This window comes from Phocoena sinus, chromosome 4, assembly GCF_008692025.1.
Source record: "Phocoena sinus isolate mPhoSin1 chromosome 4, mPhoSin1.pri, whole genome shotgun sequence".
NCBI classification, from domain to species: domain Eukaryota; kingdom Metazoa; phylum Chordata; class Mammalia; order Artiodactyla; family Phocoenidae; genus Phocoena; species Phocoena sinus.
In genome coordinates, this window is record NC_045766.1 from 51,468,336 (window position 1) to 51,494,792 (window position 26,457).

The following is a 26,457-nucleotide window of genomic DNA, read 5'->3' on the forward strand; positions in this document are numbered from 1 at the left end:
ATGATCTTTGTCCTTCCTAATCTGTTGGCTTGTTTTTGATATTTTTCTGATTTTCCATTTAAAGGCATTTCTGTGACTTCTAAATAAAATGCTGATTAGGGAAATACTAATGGCTTTATAGTTGTTATATAATTATGGTAGGTTTATTGGTTTGTGGTTTATTTAAAAGAGATCTATACTACATCAGATACTTCCACACCCAATTTTTCCATTTCTCTGCTTGTCTTTTATTGCCATGTGACTTATTGTAAAGGAGCTAACTAGATAAGAAACTTGAGATCTAGACCTGGCTCTACTTTTGACTAGCTCTGGGGCTAGGCAAAGTCATTTCACACTCTTATTTTCTTCAGGACCTGTGAAGTGAAAGGGTTTGATAGTCACTCAGCAGGGTCCCTTCCAGCTCTAGTGTCTGCCCTATGCATCTGGGCATGTATGATCACTGGATTCAAAAGTGTTTCTGTAGTATCTAGTGTAAGCTTTACATTTACTGTATCAGGCGAGAAGGAGCACAGAATTGTGTCCCCAGCAGATTTCCACTTGCATGGTAAGAGAGAGACAACCCGTGTGGAAAGGAGTGCATGGAGTAGAAAGAGGATAAAACTGCTTCACTGAGGATCACAGATGTTTAACAAGGACGGGCATGTGTGAGACTGGAAACTCAAGAAGTCATCTCAGGAACACACACTCATTACTAGCCTGGCTTCCTCAGGACTTTAGCATTCGAGGGCTTGTCTTCACTGGCTTATTTCTCAATGAGACCCACTTGGATAATAGGAACTTAGTAACTGGAACTTCATAATTACTTGTTCAATTTATTTATCTCACTTCTGGAGATAGAATGTAGTAAGGTTGAGGGATTAAGGTATTTTCACAATCAGGTCTTGCTGAGGAGTATAGAACTACCTCTAGTTCATATCCTGAAGACAGCAGTTGAGGCTGAAACACACAGTAGTACTCCCTTTTTTCGGTGTAAAAATTTTTACACATTACTCTAGAGGAGATACCCATGATTATCCATCTCTTTTCCTCCTCTCTGAGTTGATTATAATTAGAACTTTAATGAATTAACTCTATGGTATAAAACACACAAGGTGTGAGTGTGAGAGCTCTTTTCTTTGCAACAGTGACAAGACTCACACTGGAAAAAGGAGTATTCTGTTTTTATTGTTTGTTTGTTTTTTCCTCACATATGATTTTTGGTAAGAACATTTAAGCTCTGCTCTCTTAGCAAATTTCAATTATACAGTACAGTGTTATCAACTATAGCTATAGTCACCATGTTATGCCTTAGATCCTCAGACCTTATCCATCTTATAACTGAAAGTTTTTACCCTTTTACCAACGACTCTCTATTTTTCCCACTCCCCAGACCCTACCACTTATTTTTCTGCTGTTTCTATGAGTTCCACATATCAATTGATACCATGCAGTATTTGTCTATTTGTCTTTCTTTGTCTGGTTTGCTTCACTTAGCATAATGCCCTCCAGGTTCATCCATGTTACTGCAAATGAGGGGATTTCCTTCTTTTCTAAGGCTGAATAATATTTTATTGTGTATGTAGATGCTACATTTTCTTTATCCATTCATCTGTTGATGGACACTTAGGTTGTTTCCACACTTTGGCTATTGTGGATAATGCTGCTATAAATATGGAAGTACCGATATCTCTTTGAGATAATAATTTCATTTCCTTTGGGTATATACTTAGAAGTGGGATTCCTAAATCATATGGTACTTCAATCTTTAACTTTTTGAGAAACTTCCATACTGTTTCTATATTGGCTGTACCAGTTTACATTGCCACCGACTGTACAGGTGTTCCCTTTTCTCCACATCCTCTCCAGCATTTGTGATCTCTTTTTTGTTTGTTTGTTTGTTTGTTTTTTGTGGTATGCGGGCCTCTCACTGTTGTGGCCTCTCCCGTTGCGAAGCACAGACTCCGGACGCGCCGGCTCAGTGGCCATGGCTCACGGGCCCAGCTGCTCCGCGGCATGTGGGATCTTCCCAGATCGGGGCACGAACCCGTGTCCCCTGCATCGGCAGGCGGACTCTCAACCACTGCGCCACCAGGGGAGCCCAATCTCTTGTCTTTTTGATAAGAGACATCCTAAGAGATGTGAGGTGATATCAAATTGTGGTTTTGACTTACATTTACCTGATGATTAGTGATGCTAAACACCTTTACATGTACCTGTTTATCATTTGGAGGTCTTCTTTGGAAAAATATATATTCAGGTCCTGAATTTTTAAATTGTGTTTTTTCCTACAGAGTCGAACATGTTGCTTATGCATTTTAAGGTATTAACCCCCTATTGGATATGTAGTTTGCAAATGTTTTCTCCTGTTCCATAGGTTGCCTTTTGATTTTGTTGATGGTTTCCTTTTCTGTGAAGAGCTTTTCAGTTTGATGTGGTCCCACTTGTTTATTTTTGCTTTTGTCGTGTTGCTTTTGGTAAATTCAGAACATCATTGTTCAGACCAATGTTAAGGAGCTCACCCTCTAGGTTTTCTTCTAGGAGTTTTAATGTTTTATATTCAAGTCTTTAATGCATTATGAGTTGTTTTGTGTATGGTGTAAGATAGGGTTCTGTTTCAGTCTTTTGCATGTGGCTGTCCAGTTTTCCCAACACCATTTTATTAAAGAAGATATCATTTCCCCATTGTATATTCTTGGCTTCTTTTTTGAAAATTAATTGACCATATATGCATGGGTTTGTTGACCATACTGTTTTGATTTCTATAGCTCTGTAATATAGTTTGTAATCAGGATGTGTGATGCCTCTAGCTTTGTTCTTCTTTCTCAAAATTGCTTGGGCTATTTGGAACCTTGTGGGTTCCATACAAATTTTAGGATTACTTGTTCTATTTCTGTGAAGAATGTCACCAGAATTTTGACAAGGATTGCACTCACTCTGTAGATCCCTTTGGGTAGTATGGGCATTTTAACAATATTGATTCTTTCAACTTGTGAACATGGAATATCTTTCCATTTATTTGTGTCCTCTTCAGTTTCTTTCATCAATGTCTCATAATTTTCAGTGTACAAATGTTTTGCCTCCTTGGTTAAATCTATTCCTAAGAATTTTAATCTTTTTGATGGCATTACTTGTGGGATTGTTTTCATAAATTCTCTTTCTGATATTTCATTGTTATACAAACACAGCTGATTTTTGTATATTGATTTTGTATCCTGCAAATTTAGTGAAATAGTTTATTAGTTTTAACAGTTTTTTTTTTTTGGTGGAATCTTTAAAATTTTCTATATATAATATCAGATCATCTGCAAATAGAGACAGTTTTGCTTCTTCCTGTCTGATGGATACATTTCATTTCTTCTTCTTGCCTAATTCTTTTGGATAGGACTTCCAGTACTATGTTGAGAAAAAGTGGTGAAAGTGAGCTTCCTTTTCTGGTTTCTGATCTTAGAGGAAAAGCTTTCAGCATTTCACCATTGAATATGATTTCAGCTTTACATTCGTCTGTCATATATGACCCTTATTAAGTTGAGATACCTTCCCTCTATACAGAGTTTGTTGAAAGCTTTTTTTTTTTAGAGATGTTGAATTTTTCCAAATGCTTTTCCTAATCAATGATCCTTGATTTTTATCCTTCATTTTATTAATGTGGTGTTTTCACATTGATTTGCAAGTGTTGAACCATCCTTGCATCCCTGGAATAAATCCCATTCAATCATGGCATATGATTCCATTAATGTATTTGAATGATAATGTATTTGTAATGAATTTGGTTTGCTAACATTTTCTTCAGGATTTTTGCTTCTGTGTTCATCAGGGATATTGCCTGTAATTTTGTTTTCTTGTAGTGTGTTTGTCTGGCTTTAATATCAGAGTAATGTTGGCCTCGTAATATGAATCTTGAAGCACTCCCTCATCTTCTATTTTTTGGAAGAGTTTACAAAGAATTGGTATTAGCTCTTCTTTAAATGTTTGTTGGAATTCAGATACGATGTATTTTGTATCTTTTCAGTGGAATGAAAAGATAAAATCTGGAAACAGTGAAGTGGGTCTTATGGTTCAGTCTGGCGCATTTAGTCTAAGATAATACAGAATAAGGAGATAGTAAATGTTTTTAAATAGAGTAGTGAAACAATGAAAGTGGTGTTTAATGAACACTAATCTGAACTGCATTTTAAAAAATATTTTACATGATTTGTTTCTATTTTGAATTTTAAAAAGTCTTATTTTTGCTCATGAATTTCTAAAACATCAAAATGAGTGTTAAACTATATTTAGTTTTCATCTGTCTTTATAGCTATTTTAAATCTCACAGTACAAGATTGTTGTATATACTTTTGCATTCCCATTCCCTTGGAGTGCTTTCAGTTTTAGTCTTAGAAGGAGTTGAATGTGTGTACATTTTAGCTGATGATGATTATTAAATCCTTTTCTCTTTGGGTTCACCACTATTATAATCTACTACTGCAAAAACTTATAGAATACAAAATGGCTTGAGAGACAGTCTAGAGTCTGGTTGATCGTGGGAGCAACTACAAGACTACTGTAATAATTCAGGCATATGGTAACTGTGGCCACAGACCAGGCTAAAAATAGACAGTTTGGGGAGAGGGTGACAAGAACAAAATTTCTCTTGGAAAATTTATGAAATCTGGCTAAGGCAAAAGGGAGGAAGAAGGAATGGTTCAAGATTATTTCCACATTTATAGTTTAGAGACAGAGGGAAGGGTTATATGAAAGCAAAACCTGTGTTGGGAGGTAAAACTGGTTTTGAGGTGGACATGCTGGGCATCCCTGTTATACTGAGATAGGAGTGAGATATCCAAGCAGAAATAGCTTGTGGACTATATTTTTCTATGAATATAAGAATAGTTAGGATATGTTAATTCTCAGGCAAAATAGATCTAAATATGTGTTTAATAGAAAACTTTAAAATATTTATAAAATCTCAGATATGCTGGAGTCTTAGATTTTACATTTTGGTGACATTCATTTTAGTTGCAAACAAAAATAGAATAAGACATTGTAGGCTCTTTTTCCTGATCTAATTTCTTCTAATAAAGCTATTCTCATCTGATAAAAATATAATGCAAAACCTCTGTATAAAATATCCTCCGCCATATTTCTTCGAATGACTTTGCCTCTTTCTAATTTTCTGTTTAAGATTCAGATAGGGCAGAGTTTATCAGTCTGTGCTTAAACCTTTTAAATGGCTTCCTATTGCTTTTAGGATTAAGACAAAAATCCCCAGGCTAGAGGAGCTGCATGCTCTGAATGATGCCTGTCTATCTCTTCATTCTCACCACGCACTACTCTCTCTTCTACTCCCCATATGGCAGCCACAGTGACCTTCAGGCTCCCTCTCATTTTAAGCCTTTGCACACGTCATTGTTTTCTGTCTGGCATCTTCTTCACACCCTGCCTACCCATCTGCAGCCTTTTTTTCTGCTTAGTACTCACTTATCCTTCACTCTTCAGGCTACACATTGCACTCATTCAATGAAGACTGCCTGGGCTCAACCAGGTCCCTTTGTATAACCTCTGGTAACATCAAGACTTAATATCCTTAACACAATTTGTATGTGTTTATGTGTGTGACTATTTGTTTAGTGTTTCTTTCTCCAACAAAATTAATTTTCATATGGGCAAGTGTCTTGCTTTTTTTGCCCACTGTATCCTAAGGACCTAGCATAATATGCATTTGTTGAATGACTTGATGACTGAATACTGGCAGCCGTGACAGGGAGGTTGGGCTATTGATGCTATCTCAATCTTCCAGCCTTGTTGAGATAGTGCTGACCATCTGGTGGCACTTGTGTCCTCACCATATTCCAGGTACATCTCTGGATAATATGTGGAAAGCCAGGGCAGTGGAGAGTGTATCTTCACAAAGTACTGAAGGGTTTATATAGCATACAGCCATGCTGCTCCAGATGGGAAGGGAACATTATTCTGACATTCTTCAAGCTATAAAAATACTGCATCTGCATGTTTTAAAAAAATCAAACAAATATAAAAAATAATGAGCATGTGCAAATTTGGTGATGCTCAGATTAGGGATTAACCTATTTTAGTTACTTTTTATCTAGTTAAAAAAATTTTCCCCAGATCCTATAATTTTTATTTTAGACAGGATTGCTTTTGACTTCAAAGTGTTGTAATCAGGGTAATTTTATGAAGAAAAAACTTGTTTTTCATATAAATATAAATAAGGTCTTCTTAGTATACTGGACCAAAAAGATTTTTCTTCCCCTCTTTCTAGATTTTAACATCAGATTCTTTTTTTCCCAAGACTCATGTTTTCTACTGTGTTCTTCCTCTAAAGAACTGTCCGAGGGAATATGTTGTGTGTTCATACTGGCATTTTCTTCCAACACAAAGATAAACATAAAGCATGCCTGCTGCTTTCATACCCTTGGATGCCAGTTTCCATAGCATGTGTACATATGAACCACTAGCCTAAATAGCTCACCTAAAAGATACTCAAAAGTCATGAATGACATGCTAGTGCCACCAAAATTCACACAGGTATGGATTCTTTGAAAACTATCAATTGTTCCAAAGTTTGCTTCCAGTATCGCATCACAGCTGTTTGCATTACATTTTAATTTTATCATAATGTAGATTTATGACATTATCCAGAGATGTTGTCTTTTAAATTGAAAAATTTTCAGGAAAGAAAGTTGTTTTCCAGCCCTGATTTTTTGATATATGTTTGTATAATTGATAGTTTAAGAAGGGTGATAACTTTAAGGAATACAGTAGTATCAAATTAATTATTATTCCAAATCAGTTTCTTTCACGCATTTCTCCATTCTTAAGAGGTGTGTATTGCAGTTATATAAAATCGACTAAATTTCAATGGGTAAAATTTAATACCTTTGCAATGACACCAATTGTGATATTTGATTTCTTAAAGTCATTGTATTTTAATGTTTATCAGTTTGGAAAACAATCAAATACAGTAATATACTGCTATTTTTATCTAAAATGGATCAAATTCTGGTATTGCCCTCCATATGTTCTTCAGACATAGTTAGATTTTTACATCCTTGACCTTAGTTTTATAAATAAATTTGTCCTAAGAACATCCCTGAAAAGATTTAGCCTGCTTCCAGTTGTTCCAGAACAACAATGGTAGCATCCTTAAATTTTCCCATTCTGTGGAAACTGCCTTAGGAATCCTTCAGAGTCAGTTTACCTCAAAGGCTGTTGGGTAAAGAGGGTGGGGAAAGAGTATAGCAGTGTCATTAGCCAGGGCTCGCCATTTATCACAACGGGACTCACTGGAGCCTGAAGCTCTCAATAATCCTAAAAATTTCAAAGACATATCCTCTTAAGAAGGACACATATTCTCATGGACAGCTTTCTAAGTCAGGAGCTAATGATACCCTCAACCTACGTGCCTTTTTTGGCAGATATGTGTGACACAAAGTATGGAAAATTTCTGCTGAATTGAACCTGTAATGAAGGAATTTATAATCAGTTCTAATGTAGTTGAGACCTAAAGTATATTAGACTTTCATCAAAGGGAATGATAAGAAGCAGCATTAATGTGGGTGGATAGTAATTATTTCGAAGCTCATAATTATTCTCTAGTTAACTACAGAGAAATGCTGGTATTTTTATTCCTTTTTGAAAAAATAAAAGGCACTATGGTCAGATTCTGAAATGTAAGAATGCATCATACATCTTTTGTAAAGGCTGATAACTTTGAATTATACTTATGTTAATAGCAAAGGAACTATTTTAGATTTAAGTGGGTTCAAAGTTCATGGTTAGGAGTCCTTTTACCTTTTGTAGTACTGTTGTTTCACCACTGAATCTATTTATTGCCCGTAGGAGATATAAAATATAGTATTTACTCTCACTCCCTTTCAAAAAGACATGAGGTCCACTTTCTTATTAACTCTAATAAGAGTTATGTGTGAGTTCCTCAAGGAGGACAGACCCTATAGTGTTTCAAGATAGGATAAATCACTTCTACACTCAGGTTTTAGAGGACTCATTTGCTTTATATTTTGGTGATTTAAGATACCCCTTTAAACTGCTGGTACTGAAGATGCACTGTCTGTAGTTTAAAAGAAGCATAAGCTGTGGTTGGAATGTTGATAGTGATTGTTATTTATTATGACGGATAAATGTTTTACCCTTTAGGGAAATCATGTTGATCAACTTGCAGGAATACATAATCTAAATAGTGGTTGCCTAATTTTCATAAGAAAATTAATGACAGTTACCTCTTATGATATTTTATTTCTGCTTAAAAATTTTTAACATCAGTAATTATATCAACAGTAATAGATTAAAAGAAAAGAAAAATGAGCCAGAGTTGCTAATATCCTTGAAAGAAGGGAGATCAAGACAATGGTTTTCTTTCCAGCCTGGGAATAATGAATCTTGAGATCATATAGGGATGTTTCTGTAATCCACAAACATATGTTTACTCTACTGAGGCTTCCTCAGGGAAACCAATGTTGAATTAGTTTCTCAATTTGCAACCCAAAACCTCTCAGATATGTATTCTCAGTTCCTTTAGGCACACGAGATAAAGGAAATCTGCTTTCTTTCTTTTTATAATCTTTTTTTGTTTTTTTTTTTTTTTTTTTTTTTGGTGGGAAAACTGTTAGCAGTCCTCTTTTTCCCAGGTAACCTTCAAAAAATCAGATGTGTAAAAAATTCTTGATGTTAAGAAAACCCAGCTATGCTTGACTCACTAAAATACTGCTGGAACCCATAATGTGGGAACAATTTATCCAATAATAAGGTTTTAAATAAAAACCTTAAATAAAACCTATAGTATTCAATAAATGAAATTCTTTAGCTGGGAGAGTGACTTAATCCTTCCCTAGGGTAATAATGCCCTCATCTACTCATGATGCTGAAGCAATATCCGTAATCTGTTTCTAACCCTTCCGATTTGCTACAGTAAAGGATGTTCTATATAGTGTATGTATGTAATCATTATCCCACATCAGTTAGAGGCATGCAGCTTTCTGAATAGGGAAGGTGATAATAAATAATGTAGCAAAAGGCTGGTTCAACCATTCCCTTCACAGAAAAATTCTCGTATATACAGTATCATTTCCATGGTTTACTAATGCAGACCCAGAGTCAAATAGCAACTGAGATCTATGTTCCCCATGCAAACAACTGGGAGATCATATGTTAATAGAGATTCTGTTACTGTCCCATCTCATGAAGACCAAGAGCTAACAATTCTGTATGTGTGCAAAGTATGTAAAACTATTGGCTCTTGTCTGTAGAACCTGAATGATTTCCCAAGGAAGGGAGTCATGTAAATTGCCTTGGCTACCCTAGGAGGAGAAAGAAAGATAATCATCCAAGAGACACCTTATAAAGCCCCACACTTAATTTAATTGTGATAGGTTTACATTTGTCTCCAAAAATTATTGAACTAACAATTCAGCAAAGAAAAACTTGAGCTCACATTAACAGTTTCCTAATATACCAAGAGTCAAGCAAATTAAGTAATTTAACTAAAATTGGAAAACAGGTGTGGTTTTGGCAGCAATAAATAACTACCACTTAATGTGTGTCGTTAACTAGTAAATAAAACCATAATTTTTATATAGTATCCTTGAAAATAAAAATGCAAGAAAATATTTTTGTGGAGGTTTGTCCATTTACTCCTTTAGGTAATTACAGAAAAATTAAAATTTTTCTAAGTCTAATATTTTACATGATATTTTAAAATTGGAAATATTTCAAATATAGTTCTGATACAGCAATTTTTAAATTTAATTTTTTTTTATTTTTCAGAAATGCAGCAACATTGTTGCATGAACATTAAATAATACTGAGGATACTTTCTGCATTTAAACAGGGTCATATTCAAGACATGTAGATTTCTGTGAACTTGCAACTGAGGGCTAATTATAAACTATTGCTTTCATCTAGGTTTTTTCTTAATGGAATGATTGCTTGCAGGACTGTGAAATGTATCATTTAACTTACTGTGTACAGCTCCTCTGTCTGTATTTGGAATGGCCTTGAAACTATGACCTTACAATCAAGTAGTCAATGGGTCCCTTCAGTTACATCATCAATTTCTCCATTTCCAATCTTTAGATCTTTGCCAGTTATTACTGTTTTTCAAGGCTGTCTCTCTGAGCTGATGAAACTCATCTATATCTCATATTTTCCTTCTGTTTTCTGGGATGGTGTTCTTTAATTCTTTGAAGACTGTGATATTAGGTGTAGTTTTGAATTACAAACATAATGCATAGTAATTGCTGAAAAGAGTTAGAAATCTTTCTCAAAATGTTTAACAATCCTTCCCTATGAAGTGTGCTTAGAGTTAATGCCTGCTTCTTTATATTATTGAAATCAACATATGACTTTCAGCCCTCTTTTTTTTCTTCCTTTTTCTATAACTATTATTTTATGCATGACAGAATTCTCTTGCTTACCGTTATGTGGTTGTCTGTCTTTTAACTTGAGTGTTATGTGTTTGTAATGATTGCTTTTTGCATGAGGATTATGAAATGCCATACAAATTAAATGGTTGTGGAAACAAAAAGAAATGCAGGGCTTCACCTGCTTTTTCGTACACTGAATATGTCAATCATGTGACACTTAAAATTACTTTCATATGGCCTGTGACTTCCCCTTTGGTGTGTGCCTTTATTCTTAGCAAATTAGTGTGGTTAAGAATAATAAAACATGTATTAAACATTCACAGTATTTTAATACAATTATTATCCTAAAATATGATCCCATTATAAATAACTATACTGGGCATGGAATTGCACTAGGGCATAATTCCATTATATTTCTAAATTGATTATGAAATATAAGCCCTGACTCTGTAACTACCTTAAATGCTAAACACCAACTTCTACAATGGTACCTTTGCTCTACCAAGTGATGAGATTATTTATTTATACATTTGCGCAAGTTGAAATTTCTTAAATCCACGGTTAATATTTAATCAAAACACATGGGGAAATATTTGTATAATGACAAGTAATTTTAAAAAGTCACAGTTTTGAAAAATGTATGATATAAAAATGTATAAAACTTAAGTGTTAATGCTTTTACAAAAAAAATACAGAAGAAAAAAGAAACCTAAAATTTTTCGTATCTCTGTTTTCCCTAATGCTATTATACTGTCCCAAATTAAAGAATGAGTTTGGCCTACTTTCTTTATTGTTGTCTCCAATTCAAATTAGAAAAGACACTGAATAAATTAAGTTCTTTCATCTAATAAAACTGTTTACTTTTTTTGTATGCAGTGGGTATTTAAAAAAAATCATTTCCTTTGCTTATGACTTGAGTTTCAAACCATAACATATTTTTTTATGCTGGATATATTCACAAACCAAATCTTCTATGAGATATTTTAGGGAAAGGGTATTTTTTCTTAAACAAAATAGGTAATCAACTTTGATGTAACCACTTTCCCACTCTTTTTTGGAACTATCCTTGAGAATTTTGGTATTTACATTTATTTTTTCCCCTCAGTCTTGTTTATTCTTGAATTGTCTTTTTTTTTTCCCTCCATTTCTCCGTTCTCAATCCTAGGTCCCCTTACAAAGAAACAGACAGATGATTTAGGTGATAATGACGGTGCTGAAGATGAAGGTATTTTTTTCCACCAAATCTATTTGCATGACAAGGGCCTCAATCACTTTTTCCACCCCTTTCTATTTTTTTGCTTCTTGTCTTTTTTTGAAGAGTTGTTTTTAATTCTTGTTTTTGATGTGTTTTGTCTTCTTGCTTGTTGTTACATATAAATACGCATTTTTAATTTTTTAAAAAATGAGTGTTAAGTTTTGCTTTTGATGCCAACCATTACAACCTTTTAAAAAGGGGGCATTTTTTTGTTTTCTTGAACTGACTTTTGATATGTTTCATCCCACATTTTGACTGAAACTTGTCCATATTCTCTGAACTAACAATCTCTCCCCTGTAGTCTCTCTGTACCCATTTTGCATGTTTTCTAATCTATGTAAATATTTTACCCAATATCAAAATGTTTCATTTTTACATTTGATATTTGTTTAAAAAAACCCACACCCAATAAAATGAAGGAGAAGCTAAAGGCTGAAATAAAGTGTTTCTTGAGCAGTATAATTTAGATTAAAAAAATACTGTTTTCTGTTGATGTGCTTAAATATCACATAAATAAATGAAATCATGTAGATATGAAGGATATTACACCTATTTAGATAACTGTAGTAAACATTATGCAACCACTTAAGTACCCTGAGAAGATTAGATGGATATCCCTTAATTTCAAAGGCACGTAATTTTGAGATTCGCAAATGAAACTATTCTGAATTTCAAATTGTTGCCAACTATAAGTAATAATTTTTTCCTACTGTACTAATAACAAAATTCTTTTCTCTTTCCAACTTTCTTATGACATACAATTCTGACATACTCTGTAAATGTAAGTACTCACTAGATTGATTTGACTTTTCTCATTCCATTGTGTACCTTTACCTGGTATTAAATGGAGTGTCTAGAGAGGGCCATTGATTCTTTCAGTTCATTTTGGCTCCAATTAGTTTTGTTTTTTTTTTAATACCATCCTAGTTATGATTCTTATAGAGATAATTAATATAATCTCAGGCTTAAAAATAATTCCCAGAACCCTAGCAATTAAATCTCATAAGGATATTAATAATATGGTAAGAAAGATTTTCCAAAATAAAATAATCCACAAGCAAGTCAGTAGACATGCTAGTTCCATGAGGTACAACTATGAATGAATGCATCCTTAACTGTTTTCATTAAGATATATATATTTAATAAACTACTTCATAGTAGAAAATTAAATTATAGAAGTAAAGTATTAAAAGCTTAAAAATTATATTGAGTGTTAATATTTTTATAACATTTAAGAATTCTTCTGATTAAATGAAATTTATGACATTTGATTAAAAATTCATTTATCATGAACACCACCATGGATTAAAGATTAAATACAATGCAGTCATTAATATTTGAAATAAATCATTATAGCTGCACAAGATTGTCATTTTGAATGTGAAATAGCTAAAAATAGACATAATATCAAAATGCAAATTGTGATTGTTTTTAATGTTGTTGGAAATCTGAAGTATTAAAACATCAAAGACATTTATTCACTTTGAGGACATGGGTTATTGTTTCTAATGCTCTCCCTATGAAGAGTGCTGCCACTTGGGGGCTTTGAGATTTGTTGAACCCTCTGAAAATCCTTAACTCTTAGACATTTGTTATCTAAATAATACCTAAGACAAGACTTCCTAAATTCTTAGTGTGTACTCACAAGGTTAGTATACATCATTTTCCTGTTTTAAAAATATTTTGATTGCTGATTTAATATGCTTTTTTTTTTTTTTGGTAAAACAGCATTAAGTGAAATATTTACATGTTTACAGATGATACCTCTGAACAACCACAGTGAGCTAAGCCCTATAAACGTGAATATATCTCAGAGACCTATTTTGAAGCACATGTAACATTTTTAAATAGCCATTAAAAATATCCTAAACCCCTACTTAAATTGGCAGGTAGTATTTAAGTTACGTACTAAGCCAGTCGTCATAAGAGTTATCAAATCAATAAATATATTTAAGTGCTCAAAAGTGTAGAGTCAAAGCAGTTCAATTCAAGTTCTGTCAATTCCTCTGTGTTATTTGGGTAATTGTTTAGAAGACAAGAAGGATAAATTCAAATACCCTCCAGATAAAAACCTTCATAGAAAAGTCTGAGCATCTTCTGTTGAATTTGTTTGAAAATTTTTCTGTTGATGTGAGGGTGAATGAAAACCGAGGCCGATTTTCACATTTAATTTGTTTCAAATCTTGAATCAGCATTATTAGATAAAGCAACAGATTTAAACTACTTGATAAACTACTCCTTTTATTTCAGTCAGAAGTCTAGTTATCTGGTCATTTATATGGGATTGTCCATTATTTCCTGATAGCCCAACTCTTTTACTTGATTTCTAGCTTTCTGTCTCAACACTGTATTCAGAGGCTACCTGAGACATTGACTGGGGTGTGCCCGTCATTCACTTAAACTCATCCAAAGCTTCTCAGTGGAGCACTGTTCTTTACTTCTAATTCTCATTTGTGTTTTTGCCATTATTTTTTGCCACTTTTAGGCCAAACATAATTGTATCAAATTTTAGTAATAATCATAAGAGCTGCATATTTTATTGGCTTTTCCCTAGTTTCAAAAAGACTAATCTGAAGTGATTAAAAATGGGTCAAAGCAAAATCCTAGATTTCTACCAATTTATTTTGGGAATTTAAGAGATATTTAATTTTTTAAACTGTGCTGGGAATACCTTAATTTTTCAATATTCAAATGCAATTTTCCATCCTATATAGAGCTTTTTAAAAGTTGCTCTTGTAGATTTTTGTATATTTTTTAACTAAAAATTGTACTTTTGATCATAAGTCCAGTTTAACAAACGCAGATTCATCCAACACTTCTATATTCTTTTGCTGGTCCTCAATAATAGCTGAGGTTCATCAAATGAGTAGGGGGCAAAAAAAATCTTGAAATATATTTAAATGTATCAGGGAAAGATTTAACTGAGGCAATACCCCACAATTTAAAAACTGCTAATTGCTCCAAAACTCAAAATTATGGGCAATTAAAAACTTCATGAGTCCTTTAATGAAAGAGAAACCAGTAAACATGTTTAAGGAGTTATGTGACTAATAATTATTCACTAGGACTATTTTTTTAAATTTAATTTAATTTTTTTTAATACAGCAGGTTCTTGTTAGTTATCCATTTTATACATAGTAGTGTATACATGTCAATCCCAATCGCCCAATTCATCCCACCACCACCAACCCCGCCCCACCACTTTCCCCCCTTGGTGTCCATACGTTTGTTCTCTACATCTGTGTCTCCATTTCTGCCCTGAAAACCGGTTCATCTGTACCATTTTTCCAGGTTCCACATATATGCGTCAATACACGATATTCGTTTTTCTCTCTCTGACCCACCCCACCCTGCATGACAGTCTCCAGATCCACCACGTCTCTACAAATGACCCAATCTCATTCCTTTCCATGGCTGAGCAATATTCCATTGTATATATGTACCACATTCCCCCCATCCATTCATCTGTCGATGGGCATCTAGGTTGCCCCCGTGACCTGGCCACTGTAAACAGTGCTGCAATGAACATTGGGGCACATGAATTCACTGGGACTATTAAAGGGAATTATGACTTCAAACATAGGTTGTCAGGCAAAAATAAGTCCACATTAACTGCTCTAGGGCTGTTGGCACTTGCTACGTTGGCTTAAATTTTTGGTTTATCAGAAAGATAAAATAGTTACTAAAATTAAAAATCAAGATGTCTACTCAGATTCCAGTTTAATATCTTTTAACTTGGAAATCTTAAATACTTTCTTACCATAAAAATTTTAGAAGAAAAATAATCATCAGTGTAGTATTTCTCTTTTATCTTCCCACTTTTTTCAGAGACCTAGATGCTTAGCAAAGCTTTAAAACATTGCAAATAACAGAAAATATAAACATGCTTTAGGAATATTTGTAGTTTTACTAAACCTGAACTAGTGTTTTAGTCTTTGGGTATTCTTTTGATTTTAGTAAGGTCAGTAGCAGCTAGTTTAGGCAAACTCAGATATCTTAGGTAAAATCTACTTTATTTCTAAGGGAAAATATGAGACAAGGTTTAGAGGGACAACATGGCTCTAATAAATTCATTATAAGCCACTACATCTAATATATTTGAACTAAGACATAGTGGCCGCCGAAATTTTATTATTAAAATGATGGCATTAGCAGATAGCATTCAATGGTAGGCTATATGATATATCAATTTCACTTATAGAGGTCTGGTTCTTTTTAAAATCAAAGTAAATAGAGATATAATTTAAACTATTTACATTTATTATATTATTATGTTATTTATCATATTTAAACAATTTACTATTATATTTAAATCAAAAATGAGCTGTAGACTATGAAAACAAGTAAAGTCTAAGGTAGAACTTATGATAAAACACTATCAAAAGTAATGTCTAAGGTTGACCACTCTGATAAAACATTATCAAATAATTCTAATTGCTTTGTAATATAAATATGGCATTTTCCAAGCTTTATTAGCAATATTGAGTTGTTATGTACAAAAATTATACCTATTTTGGCAATTAATATGCCATATAGCATTAACTTCAGGGTTACTTCAAGCAAAAAGAAATACTGTTCAGAACACAGCATTAGAATTTTATAAAACATTCTGGAAAAGAACACACTAAGTTCTTAGGCAAAGTTGAAATCATTGAGAAGTTTGGGAAGACAAATTGGAAATTAGAATCAGCCCAAACAATCAGTAATCTTTTCAAATCTAATTTTCAAAGAAAAATAGAGATATACCACTCAAAATTGCTCCTAGCATCTATTATCGTATTTTCAGTGTTTCCTGACAAAGTCCACTTCATTCTGTTATTAGGTATAAAATATGGCAGGTCTTCCCAATGTGTGCCTGCATTGTTTTCCAGGTGAACAGAACGATTCTACCAAGATTTCATTACTGTTCACAGTTGGTGCTTTGTAATTCTATGTAATTTTAATTAAAGAAGAATTCTGAAACAGCCTCCCTCTGTGCTACTATCTCCAAGCATACAATTAGAAGAGCACAGAGTCTGCTGTGAACAGTCAGTTAATGGCTTCAGTTTAATAATTTATTATTGCTTTTTCAGTGCCAGCCATACTAGAAAAACACGCTAAAACTGTGTGCAGCGAACAGGCATTTAAGGAGGAGAGTTTGACAATTTCAGAATTGTTTTCTCTCTGTAAGCCTAACATCTCCACAAGCCCCCAGATCTTACAAATGAGTGAATATCATTTTCCCTCCCAACGATTTAAGGAGAAAATAAATTTAGGTTTTTTTTCACTAAATGTAGCCGAGTCTGGTGAATGTCAAAGTATCCTCATCTCACCAGTTAAAAAATTAGACACTCTTCTCAAATACACCCTCACAGGGAGAGGGGGAGATTTTGATAAATTTATACACTGATATTAAATATTAAGTCAAACATAAAGTAGTCTTTTTTTTTAAAGTCCTAAATTCTGCAATTAGCTATTTCCCCAACTTGAAAATCTGGACAAACAAGTTGAGCTACAATTCCTGATCTTAAAATGATTTTCATTGAAAGAAATCACTTTATTATTATAGTAGAAAAATTGAAGCATTTACACTAGTCATCTTTCTTACAAGAAATGTAAAGCAGCCTCTAAATTATCACCAGTTTTTTCAATGAGTTTATATCATGTTAGTCCATTCTGAAAGTTGAAACCTCAGTTGTTATGATGTAGGAGATTTGTCTGATAAAAAATGTCAAAAGCAAAGGAACAAAGCCATACTTTTAAATGACACTTTTAATATTGTCATAAAAGAAACATAATACACGATGTAATTTTGTTTCAATTGTGGGCAGAAGAGATCATCGACCATTATCTAATGGTAATGTTTTAGGTATGTTTATATTCATAATCATATAGATATATGTACACATATAATACTTCAATCTACATAATAGTTAAAACCATGTTCACCAATATACTGTTTAGTATTTTTATCTCTAGAAATTAGTATCTTTTAATACCAGTTATAATTATCCTATGTTTCCCTTATGTATTATTTCTAGACCCTTGTTGAAACTGCATAATCAGGGTAAAGTATCTTAGAAAAGCACATACATTTGATTAAAATTTAGAGCTGTAGAAATCACTTTAACATCACCCTGAACTTTAGCATTTTACGCTTGGATTTAGCTGTATTCTGTCTCATGTCTGTATGACAAAATCTTAGAGCCAAAGTGGGGCTAAGAAGAGTAGAATAGTTACAAAAAGAGGGTAAAAAATAAGTTAGTCTGTTTTCTTCTTCCAAAGGGTAAGGGTAATTGGAGTGAGCAGAAGACCTGGACTGAACTGAAAAATATCATTTAAATGCAAGTCCCTTAAATGCAACAAAGACAGAAATATAGATGTTTGGACTCTATTGCCTAAACATTCATCTGACAGTACTTGAATAGTTAAATGAAACTTCTTGCAACTTCTATAGCACAGTGTTGTAATTATGTTCTCAAATTGGAGCATAAGTTATTCCATGTAATTATGATGCATTCAGTACATATCTTTACAGTAATTAAGAAATGGAAAAACAGTGTTTTATTCATAGTAGCAGTGATACCATTGTACTTAGTTTATGGCTCATAAATTCCATATGAAGTTTATAACATTTGTAAAATGAAGTTTTAAGAATCATTATCATTCTATTATTTCTTTTGATTCTACTGTCACATCAGGAATCAATAAAAGAAAAAAGCACTCAAATTCACACCTACTTCCAATTTGTCCAAGTTTTGTAATTCAGTTTATAATATTTAACAAAATTTTAGGTAGAAAACAATGGATATCTATTGCTCTTTTCTGCAATAGATCTTAATATAAGTTGCTTAAGAAACACTTTAACAAAGACAGTAATTTGAAGAACTATGTTAAAATCATTCCCTCTTGTCCCTAAAATGGAAAATGTATTCTCTGCTTCATTATGCGTGTTGAGGATAAGAACAATTGCCAACCATTTGTTTTTCAGATATTCGGGACAGTGGGGGTCCCAAACCAGTGATGGTGTATATCCATGGTGGCTCATATATGGAAGGGACTGGAAATTTATATGATGGGAGTGTCTTGGCAAGTTATGGCAATGTGATCGTCATCACAGTCAACTATCGACTTGGGGTACTCGGTAAGAAATTTCTTTCCCCCCCCCATTAATCCATGAAATATGTGATAGTTTTGCTTTGAATTTTTTTTTTGCTTTGCTTTGTTTCACTCATTGTTCTATGCTTGCTGATTCTGAAGCAAAATTTTTGATATTTTCATTAAATTCTATAAATATTCATAAATTGCTTGACAAAAGACAGCTAGGGTTGGTTTTAATATTTAATATAAAAGGTAATGAAATTATTCACATTGTTATGGAGTGCTCTTCTTAGCTTGGCTTTATAGAAATGTGAAAGGCAACAATGGCAGGGTCTTTCTTAAGAAGAATTAGTCCCTGGGCAGATTTTTCTCTCTTCTACTTTTCTTTTTTACAGTGCTATAAAATTGCCTGAGGTTTGCCATGAATGTAGAAATAAGTTTTTATTCTCTTCAAGAATATGTGTATGGACTAGCTTTGGGGAATGATTGCCATTTCTGTGTAGGTTTGTTTGTTTGTTTCTTAAATTTATCAAATATAATTAGAAAGATTTTGTTTAAATGTATTTTGATTGAATTATTTGATTTGCGAAACATGCATTGATTTCATAAAGTGTCGAAGAGTTCAACTCAATAATGCATATACATGTAAAACAAAATCAAACTAGTGATCTTTCGTTTTGAAGAAAAGTATAGAACAATATTATTTAAAATAAATTTTTAAGTACTCTGAAATAGGCATAAACTTGCTATTCTACTTGTATAAGTTTATTTTTTATGGTATTGTCACAATTTGGTGAGTAAAATAGCTATATCATTTAATAAGACACCTTTATCTGTGGTATTTTAGTTAAAGGTATTTGCTAAGAGTACAATTCATTACAAAAGTTTTTTTTTTTTAATCTTAATCGATCAAAGTCTTTTCCCTTATTATGCACTTAAAAGTTATCATTTGTGTTATTTGGGCACAAAAAGATACCTCACTCATTCTTTACTCTGAAATATTTTGAAAATATTATTTGAATTATATTCTCCTTTATAATAATTGTTAATATAATTTATTTTAGCCATTGAGAATCAGTTTATTTTTCTCTTCAGTGTTAGTTATTATTATTCTAATCCCTTCTATGTAATCATAATCTGTGTTTATGCCAATCTCAAAAATATAAAAAAGAATGATTTTTGTCAATCACGTTTGTGTGTCTTGGGGAAGGAGATATGTTAGCAAAGCAAAGTGAGACCTTGGTCTTTTTCTAGTTTTCTATTTTGAATTTGGAGCATGGTGGAAGACATAATAGATACACTCTGTCAATGTAGATATAAAGTATTTCTGTACCATTGTTCAAGTACACATTAGTTTCCCCATCATGTCTAATCATGCATTGCTTCAGTTATTCTTATAATTTCACTGCTTAGGGATGAATGACTTCCCACCAATGAAAACTCTCTATATTAGAATATATATAAAGAGATGTTAATAATAATCTTCTTAAATTAATCTTAAATATCATAGTGTTGTCATCTGTTTCTTAGGCAAGATTTGAATGTGAGGATCTGCACTATCTTTAATGCATTTAACTTTAATCATGGCATTGTTTATAGCTTAGTTGTTTTTAGCGATTATTATTCTCATATTTTTGTGAATTTCTTAAATTGAAAATCCTGATGCAGTGACTAGTTTTCCAATTGAAAATTTCAAATTAGATGCCAAATTGTGGTAACAGTATTTTTAAGGACTTGAACATCCACAAAGTCATATACACTGATTTTATTTTTAAAAAGTCTTTTGGCCACCCCTTATGTTGCCTCACTCTGTTACTGGTTGTACTCATATACAGTAAGGTCCCATAAAATAAACTGTGTTATGTTGGTATAAGCTTTGCCCATTTTAAAAAATGTATTCAGAACTGATGAGGACCTGACTTTGATCCAATTTGAATCCTATATTCATGTTCATATCCTATCTTTAAATTCCATACTCTGAATAATTGGATTTCAGGACAAAAGATTAACCAGTTAAAAAATGAAGAACTTTGTTTGTATAATGGCAGGCAGTGTTGGTGTTGATGATGGATGATTTTTCCAATGGTAAATATTTGTTCTGGCTCTACTGCAGTTTAGGATTTAACCTTTAGTTGGCTCCTTTGTTCCTCTTAAAGACGTTGTAAACTAATAATCCCCACTAAGAATCAGCTGTCCTTTATAGACCTCCTCTCAATATGATAAAGTACAAAACTTTGTTAGTGAAACATTCTTAGGTGAGTTTTGGGACATTAGTTCTAGAACATATGTATTCTGGTCACTTCTAAAATATGTGTTGGGCCTTGTGAAAATGTATTTAAATGAATTAATTCATGAAGAATAAGTTATCAAAACATTTGTTTCAGCACACTTTGCCTGTGTGGTATACCACAACCAGCTTGACAGCTGATCTGCGAGGAGAACTGCAACAATAAAGACTGTAGGGTTTTAGTTGTTGTTGTTAATACTTTGTCTAACAGTAACAAGGTAAGCCAAGGTTTCTTGGGTGTAGGATCCAAAAGTATTGCTGTTTAGTTGGCGCTTGGAAGAGTTTTGGACATTAAGTAGAAAATAAGGTTTGATCCCATGTCAGAGGAAATCCTGAGCTGTGTTTTAATTTGGATGTTTTGGTGTTAAGGAAATGAATTTGGGGGTCCAATGTACAAACTGGCTAATTACGAGACTTACTGTCAGCTGATTGCCAGGAAATATCAGGATGTCTGAAACAGATAATACATTTTGATTTGAATTTGCCATCCCAGAGGAAAAATATTACAAGTTTATTTGTTTTAGCAATAACTAAAAAGGTGATAATGTTTCGGTAAAAAATTTCATACAGCTATCTAGCAGCCAAATTTCCAGTTTAAAGTATTTAATGTTAAAAACATATTTTGTTCATTACAAAGAAGAATTAGCATAGAAGAAAAAAATACCTCCTATGATAGCATTGTTTTGAAGAAGCTAGCAACAGGTTGGAGTTAGTTTCTCAACCAAGACCCTTTTGTGGTTTCCTTTGAAGTGGTAACACAGACTATCAATATCATTGCATTGAAAATGCTACTGGTGGTAAGAAAAACTGCAATAAGTTTGGAAAAAAAAAAGCCTAGGGGATAGTGGATTCTGCCTGCTAACCTCTCTTCCCCAGTTTCATCTTAGAGTTCTCCATAATCATATCTCATTCAGTCTCACACTTCTTTTAGTAAACATTTAGACTTTCTTTCACTTTTGGTTATGTACATTCTTTGTCCTCAGCCAGTTTTAACTCTTTGTCCTTGGTTATCTAATACATGTTATATAAATGTCCTTTAAAATGTATTTAAAATAATTATTGAGTTATTTTTTAATATTCTGGTATATAGTTAAAATAAAAATAAAAATTATCGTGTTGGAAACAGTGAGAAATGCTTTGATTAGGTGGTCTTAAGAGAGGAAAATAGTAGTAAATATTTTTACTGTAAATAGGGTAAACATATGTACTTATAGACAAGCATTGAAAGAGAATATGAAATAAATTCTTCACTATTAAGATGAGGTATATAGTAAACGTATTCGAAAATAGAAACTATCCACATATATTTTCAAATATTAAAAATGAAAAAATACATTAACTAATTTAGTGTTAAAAATGTGTTTCAGCCCCCTCTCTAAATTTAGAATAAAATTATGTTATCTTTTAGAGAAAAATTTTAAAAAATTATCTTTGTGGAGATCTACCTTAGGCAAACATAAGATTTTTATCTGATGGAAATTTAATAAGATAGTTTTATTTTGCTATGGATATTTTAGAGACAATTATGCATTCATAATTCAAGCACATGTGATTTATATTAGAAAAAAATTCTCAAAGATTTCAGAACTACTGATATCTCTGGATATTTGGCAAATTTTTAGTAAAGGGTCTAATTAAATATTTTACTTAGTAATCTTATGTCTCTACTACCCATCTATGGAAAAAATAATAGAGTGCTAGTTTATTTATTAGTTACATTTGAAGAATTACATTTAGCTAACTTCATAATGCCATGTGAGGCTAAACCATTTAAAACAAGCTTTCATTAACGTTACTGTGTATCAATTTTAATGAACAACTAAATTTATATTTATTCTATTAGAAATGGTTGTGAGACCTGTTAATTCATATAAACTATAATGTCTATGCAATAATAATGCTTCAAGTATTATCAGACAAATGACAGAAATAAATGTAACTTTGGTGTGGTCAGTCATCAAATATATAACACTTGTTTGCAGAACTGTACATCTTCTATGCAGGATAAAAAGTAATAACAATACAGTCCTTATCTTTAAAGAGTTTTCAATCTAATTGAGGGGGAAAACAAGCACTCAATAGAGAATAATAATTGATATTGTACTTCATAATAACATATATTTATTAATTGATTTGTATGTACATGGTCACTTGATACATTAAAAAAATTAGAACAACAAAGAAAGAAAGGTAGCATAGAATATCAGATGGGTCAATATGAATGCAGTGATCAAAATTCTTATTTGAATCTGAGCAGTCTAGCAGAAAGGAGATTTGGTAAACTCTAGGTAGTTATGATTCAAAAAGAAAAGCATATTCATTTCTCAAGTGGCACAGTGTTTTGTCATTATTTTTCTTTTTTTTGCATTGTTTTTATTTGTTTGGCTCTAAATCCTAAAGCAAAGAAACAACGCTAAATGTGACCTTATATTTGAGAGTAATATATAATCAATTATTAAATTTTATAAGATGATAATAACCCACTATCATCCAAATGTGTTCTTAGGAGGTGGGAGAGGGAATCAGTCTGTACTTGAAGAGTCAAAAATGTCTTCATGAACTTGGTAGTATTTGAGCAAAACCATGAAGGATGGACTGTCTCTGGGATTAACCAAAGAGGAGAGAGAAGGAAATCCATATTTATTTTTATTTATTCATACTCTTTCTACTTCAAAAGAGTGGATGTAATTTGTGGCAAACACACACATATAAATAGGTTGCTAAAATCATATTGAATATGAATACCCACACTATAAAGAAAGAGGCAGAAACTTAGACTATGAATATATACTGGAATTGAACATAAATGTATATCCCAATTTCCTAGAAGCAAGGTAAAAGGGATAATAGATTGAATTTCATAATTGTTATTATCAGATAAAGGAAACATATATATCTATATTTTATAAAAAATACAGTTTTTTTTCACACTGTAGTACAGAGAAATTTATCATGAGTTGTTTTTAGTTGGAACACCAAGAAAAATATAGGAATCGTGTGATAGTCTTTATGTCATTAGAAGATGCAGAAATATTCTCAAGCATATGATTATGTATTAACTCTCTGTAAAAGCCAAAGACATAATAATAAATGACCACAACTTCTATAGTGTCATTTCAGCAAAGAGGTAACCAAATACAATTCAAGTAAGAATTCACTTATAATAAGGTAGAGCTAAAAACCAATTTAGAGCAATGACAGTTAACTGAGTCCATAGATTTCTTCTCTCAAATACCAGTTGTGTCAACTGAGTTTTAATAAGGGCTGGATGGTAATCAATTTTAGATTGAGTGCTAAAATGATCTCCTGGAGTAGAGATATTGTTTGTCCTTTGGAAAAATAGAAACTTTAGATAGATAATGATACAGTGCAAAGTAGACTGTTCATTATTTTTTTTCTACTTTTTCCCTCCAAAATGGTAGGTTGCAATAAAAGCAAGTATTTAGTTATGCCAAAAACATAGAAAACCTGAAAGTAAGCATGTCGGTCAGTGTGAGTGTTAGTTAAAAGAAGTTAGTTTAAAAAACAACAAAAATGTGTTTTAGGTACAGTCATGTAGTATCATTCATTAATTGATTAATTCAGCCATTCATTAATTCTATATAAATTGAGCAATATTAAGTATCAGGCATACTTATTGAGCATATTGTGAAAAAAAAGATGGATGTGATCTGTGCTGTCCAGTAGATTACTAGCTGTTGGGGGATATAGAAAATAAATGAATCATTACAAAAATGATGTCCTTTACATAATGATTTAGTGCTAAGTTGACTTCCTTTATAATTACCTAGTAAGTGCAGTGAGAAGGCAGCTAATCTATTCTACACACTCGGAAAAGGTTTCCCAGAGGAGGTGACATTCAGGTTTCCCTTTCTTATACTTTACTGAAAAAGGCCTTGTTGAGACTCCCGGGGCTTCGAGATTGTCGATTCCATTGGTCACTTCTCCGTTCTCATCTTATTTCATCTCTCCATAGCACAGGACACAGTTAAGCAGTCCCTTTCGGTCCTGCTTGTTTCTTGGCATCACACCAGGGTTTCCTCCTGCCTCACGGTCTGCTCCTTCTCAGCCTCCTTTGCTAGCTCCTCTCTTACCCTGAAATCTACGTGTCGAAGTGCCACTAAGCAGAAATTTTGGCTCCCTTTCTTCTCTCTCTACCATATCTCCCTAGGGGAATTTATGCATGGCTCTAAATGCCATCTGTAGATAAGTGACTTCCAAACTGTATCTTCAGGACTGACTATTCCTCGGAGCATCAGACTTAACGTACTTCTGCCTACCAACATCTCTAATGACTAATGAATATCTCAAGCTTAATGGCTAAAATATGTTGATTTTCTCAGGTCTGCATATTTCATTGTCTTCCACATCTAGGTTATAATAATACTTGCAACAACAGTAATAACAATCACAGGCACATTCTTTGAGAACTTATATTCCAAAAGCTGTTTGGGCAGTTTGTATAGGTGACATTTTTTTTGGCTCCCCATTGGGGAGTCCAAGGATTACATTATTAAATTCCCACAGTAAGCTTGAGGTAGGGTTGTTATTTTCCCGGTTTTAGAGACACAGAAACAAATGAGTAGAGAGGTTAAGTAACTTATTCACAGTCATATGGTCAGTGTTAAGTGGTGGAGCCAGAATTCTAACCCAGACAGTGTTCTCTTGGGCACAGCACTGCACTGATGGCATTGGCACTGCCATCCATCTGGACGATCAAGCAAAACCTCTAAATTTTTTTTCCAATTTGTCTTTCCTTTAGGCTGAACATACAATTCATCAGCTTCTCTTACTGAATTGTTCCAGCGTACACCCTGGGTCTGTCTCCTTTCCATTTCCCCCTCTGCCAAACTAAGCCACTTCTCCTTGAACCTCTTATATTATTTATCTCTTTCACTTTTGCTCCCTACCTGTAATTCATTCTCCACACAGCAAAATCAAATTATCTTTTTAAACCATAAATTATATCAGCTCACTTTTCTGCTTATACCCTCCACTGGCTTCCTGACTGTTCACTGAGAATAAAATCCAAAGTCCTTCCCTGCCCTTTGTCTCACAAAACCCTGCATGAATAGGTATCTGTATCTCTCAGTACCTGTACCTCTTGTACCTGTATCTCTTAGTTTGTCTCAAAATGCTCCTTCTGTCTATGCAAGCCATCTTTTGTTCTTCATACACACCAAACTCATTCCCATTTTAGGGATATCATACTTGCTCTTCCCTCTGCCCCAGATCTTTGTGGGGCCAGTTCCTTATTCTCCTGATTTGGTTTAAATGTCTTCTTCTCAGAGAGACTGTCCATTTTCATCCAATCTAAAAAGAGCCACCATGTTACAAGTCATCTACCTTTTAAAATTCTCTCTATTACATTGATCATACCCAATTACTTCCTATGTATATTTGGATGGGTTTTTTTGTTTTATTATTGTCTAGCTCTCTAAAGCCTAAAGTAGTCCCTGGCACATGGTATTTGCTCA

At 33.0% G+C, this 26,457-nt stretch overlaps 1 protein-coding gene across 5 annotated transcripts in view; it reads left to right on the plus strand.

Annotated features, from left to right (window-relative positions):
- NLGN1 (neuroligin 1) overlaps positions 1-26,457 on the plus strand; it is an 898,609-nt gene that overhangs the window by 389,255 nt on the left and 482,897 nt on the right. For 3 of the 5 annotated variants that reach the window (XM_032630380.1, XM_032630379.1, XM_032630381.1), the window contains exons 3-4: positions 11,524-11,583; positions 18,584-18,736. In XM_032630380.1, coding sequence (XP_032486271.1) covers positions 11,524-11,583; positions 18,584-18,736 — 213 coding nt within the window. The remainder of the gene's footprint in view (positions 1-11,523; positions 11,584-18,583; positions 18,737-26,457) is intronic. The other 2 variants (XM_032630383.1, XM_032630382.1) reach the window with 1 other exon arrangement.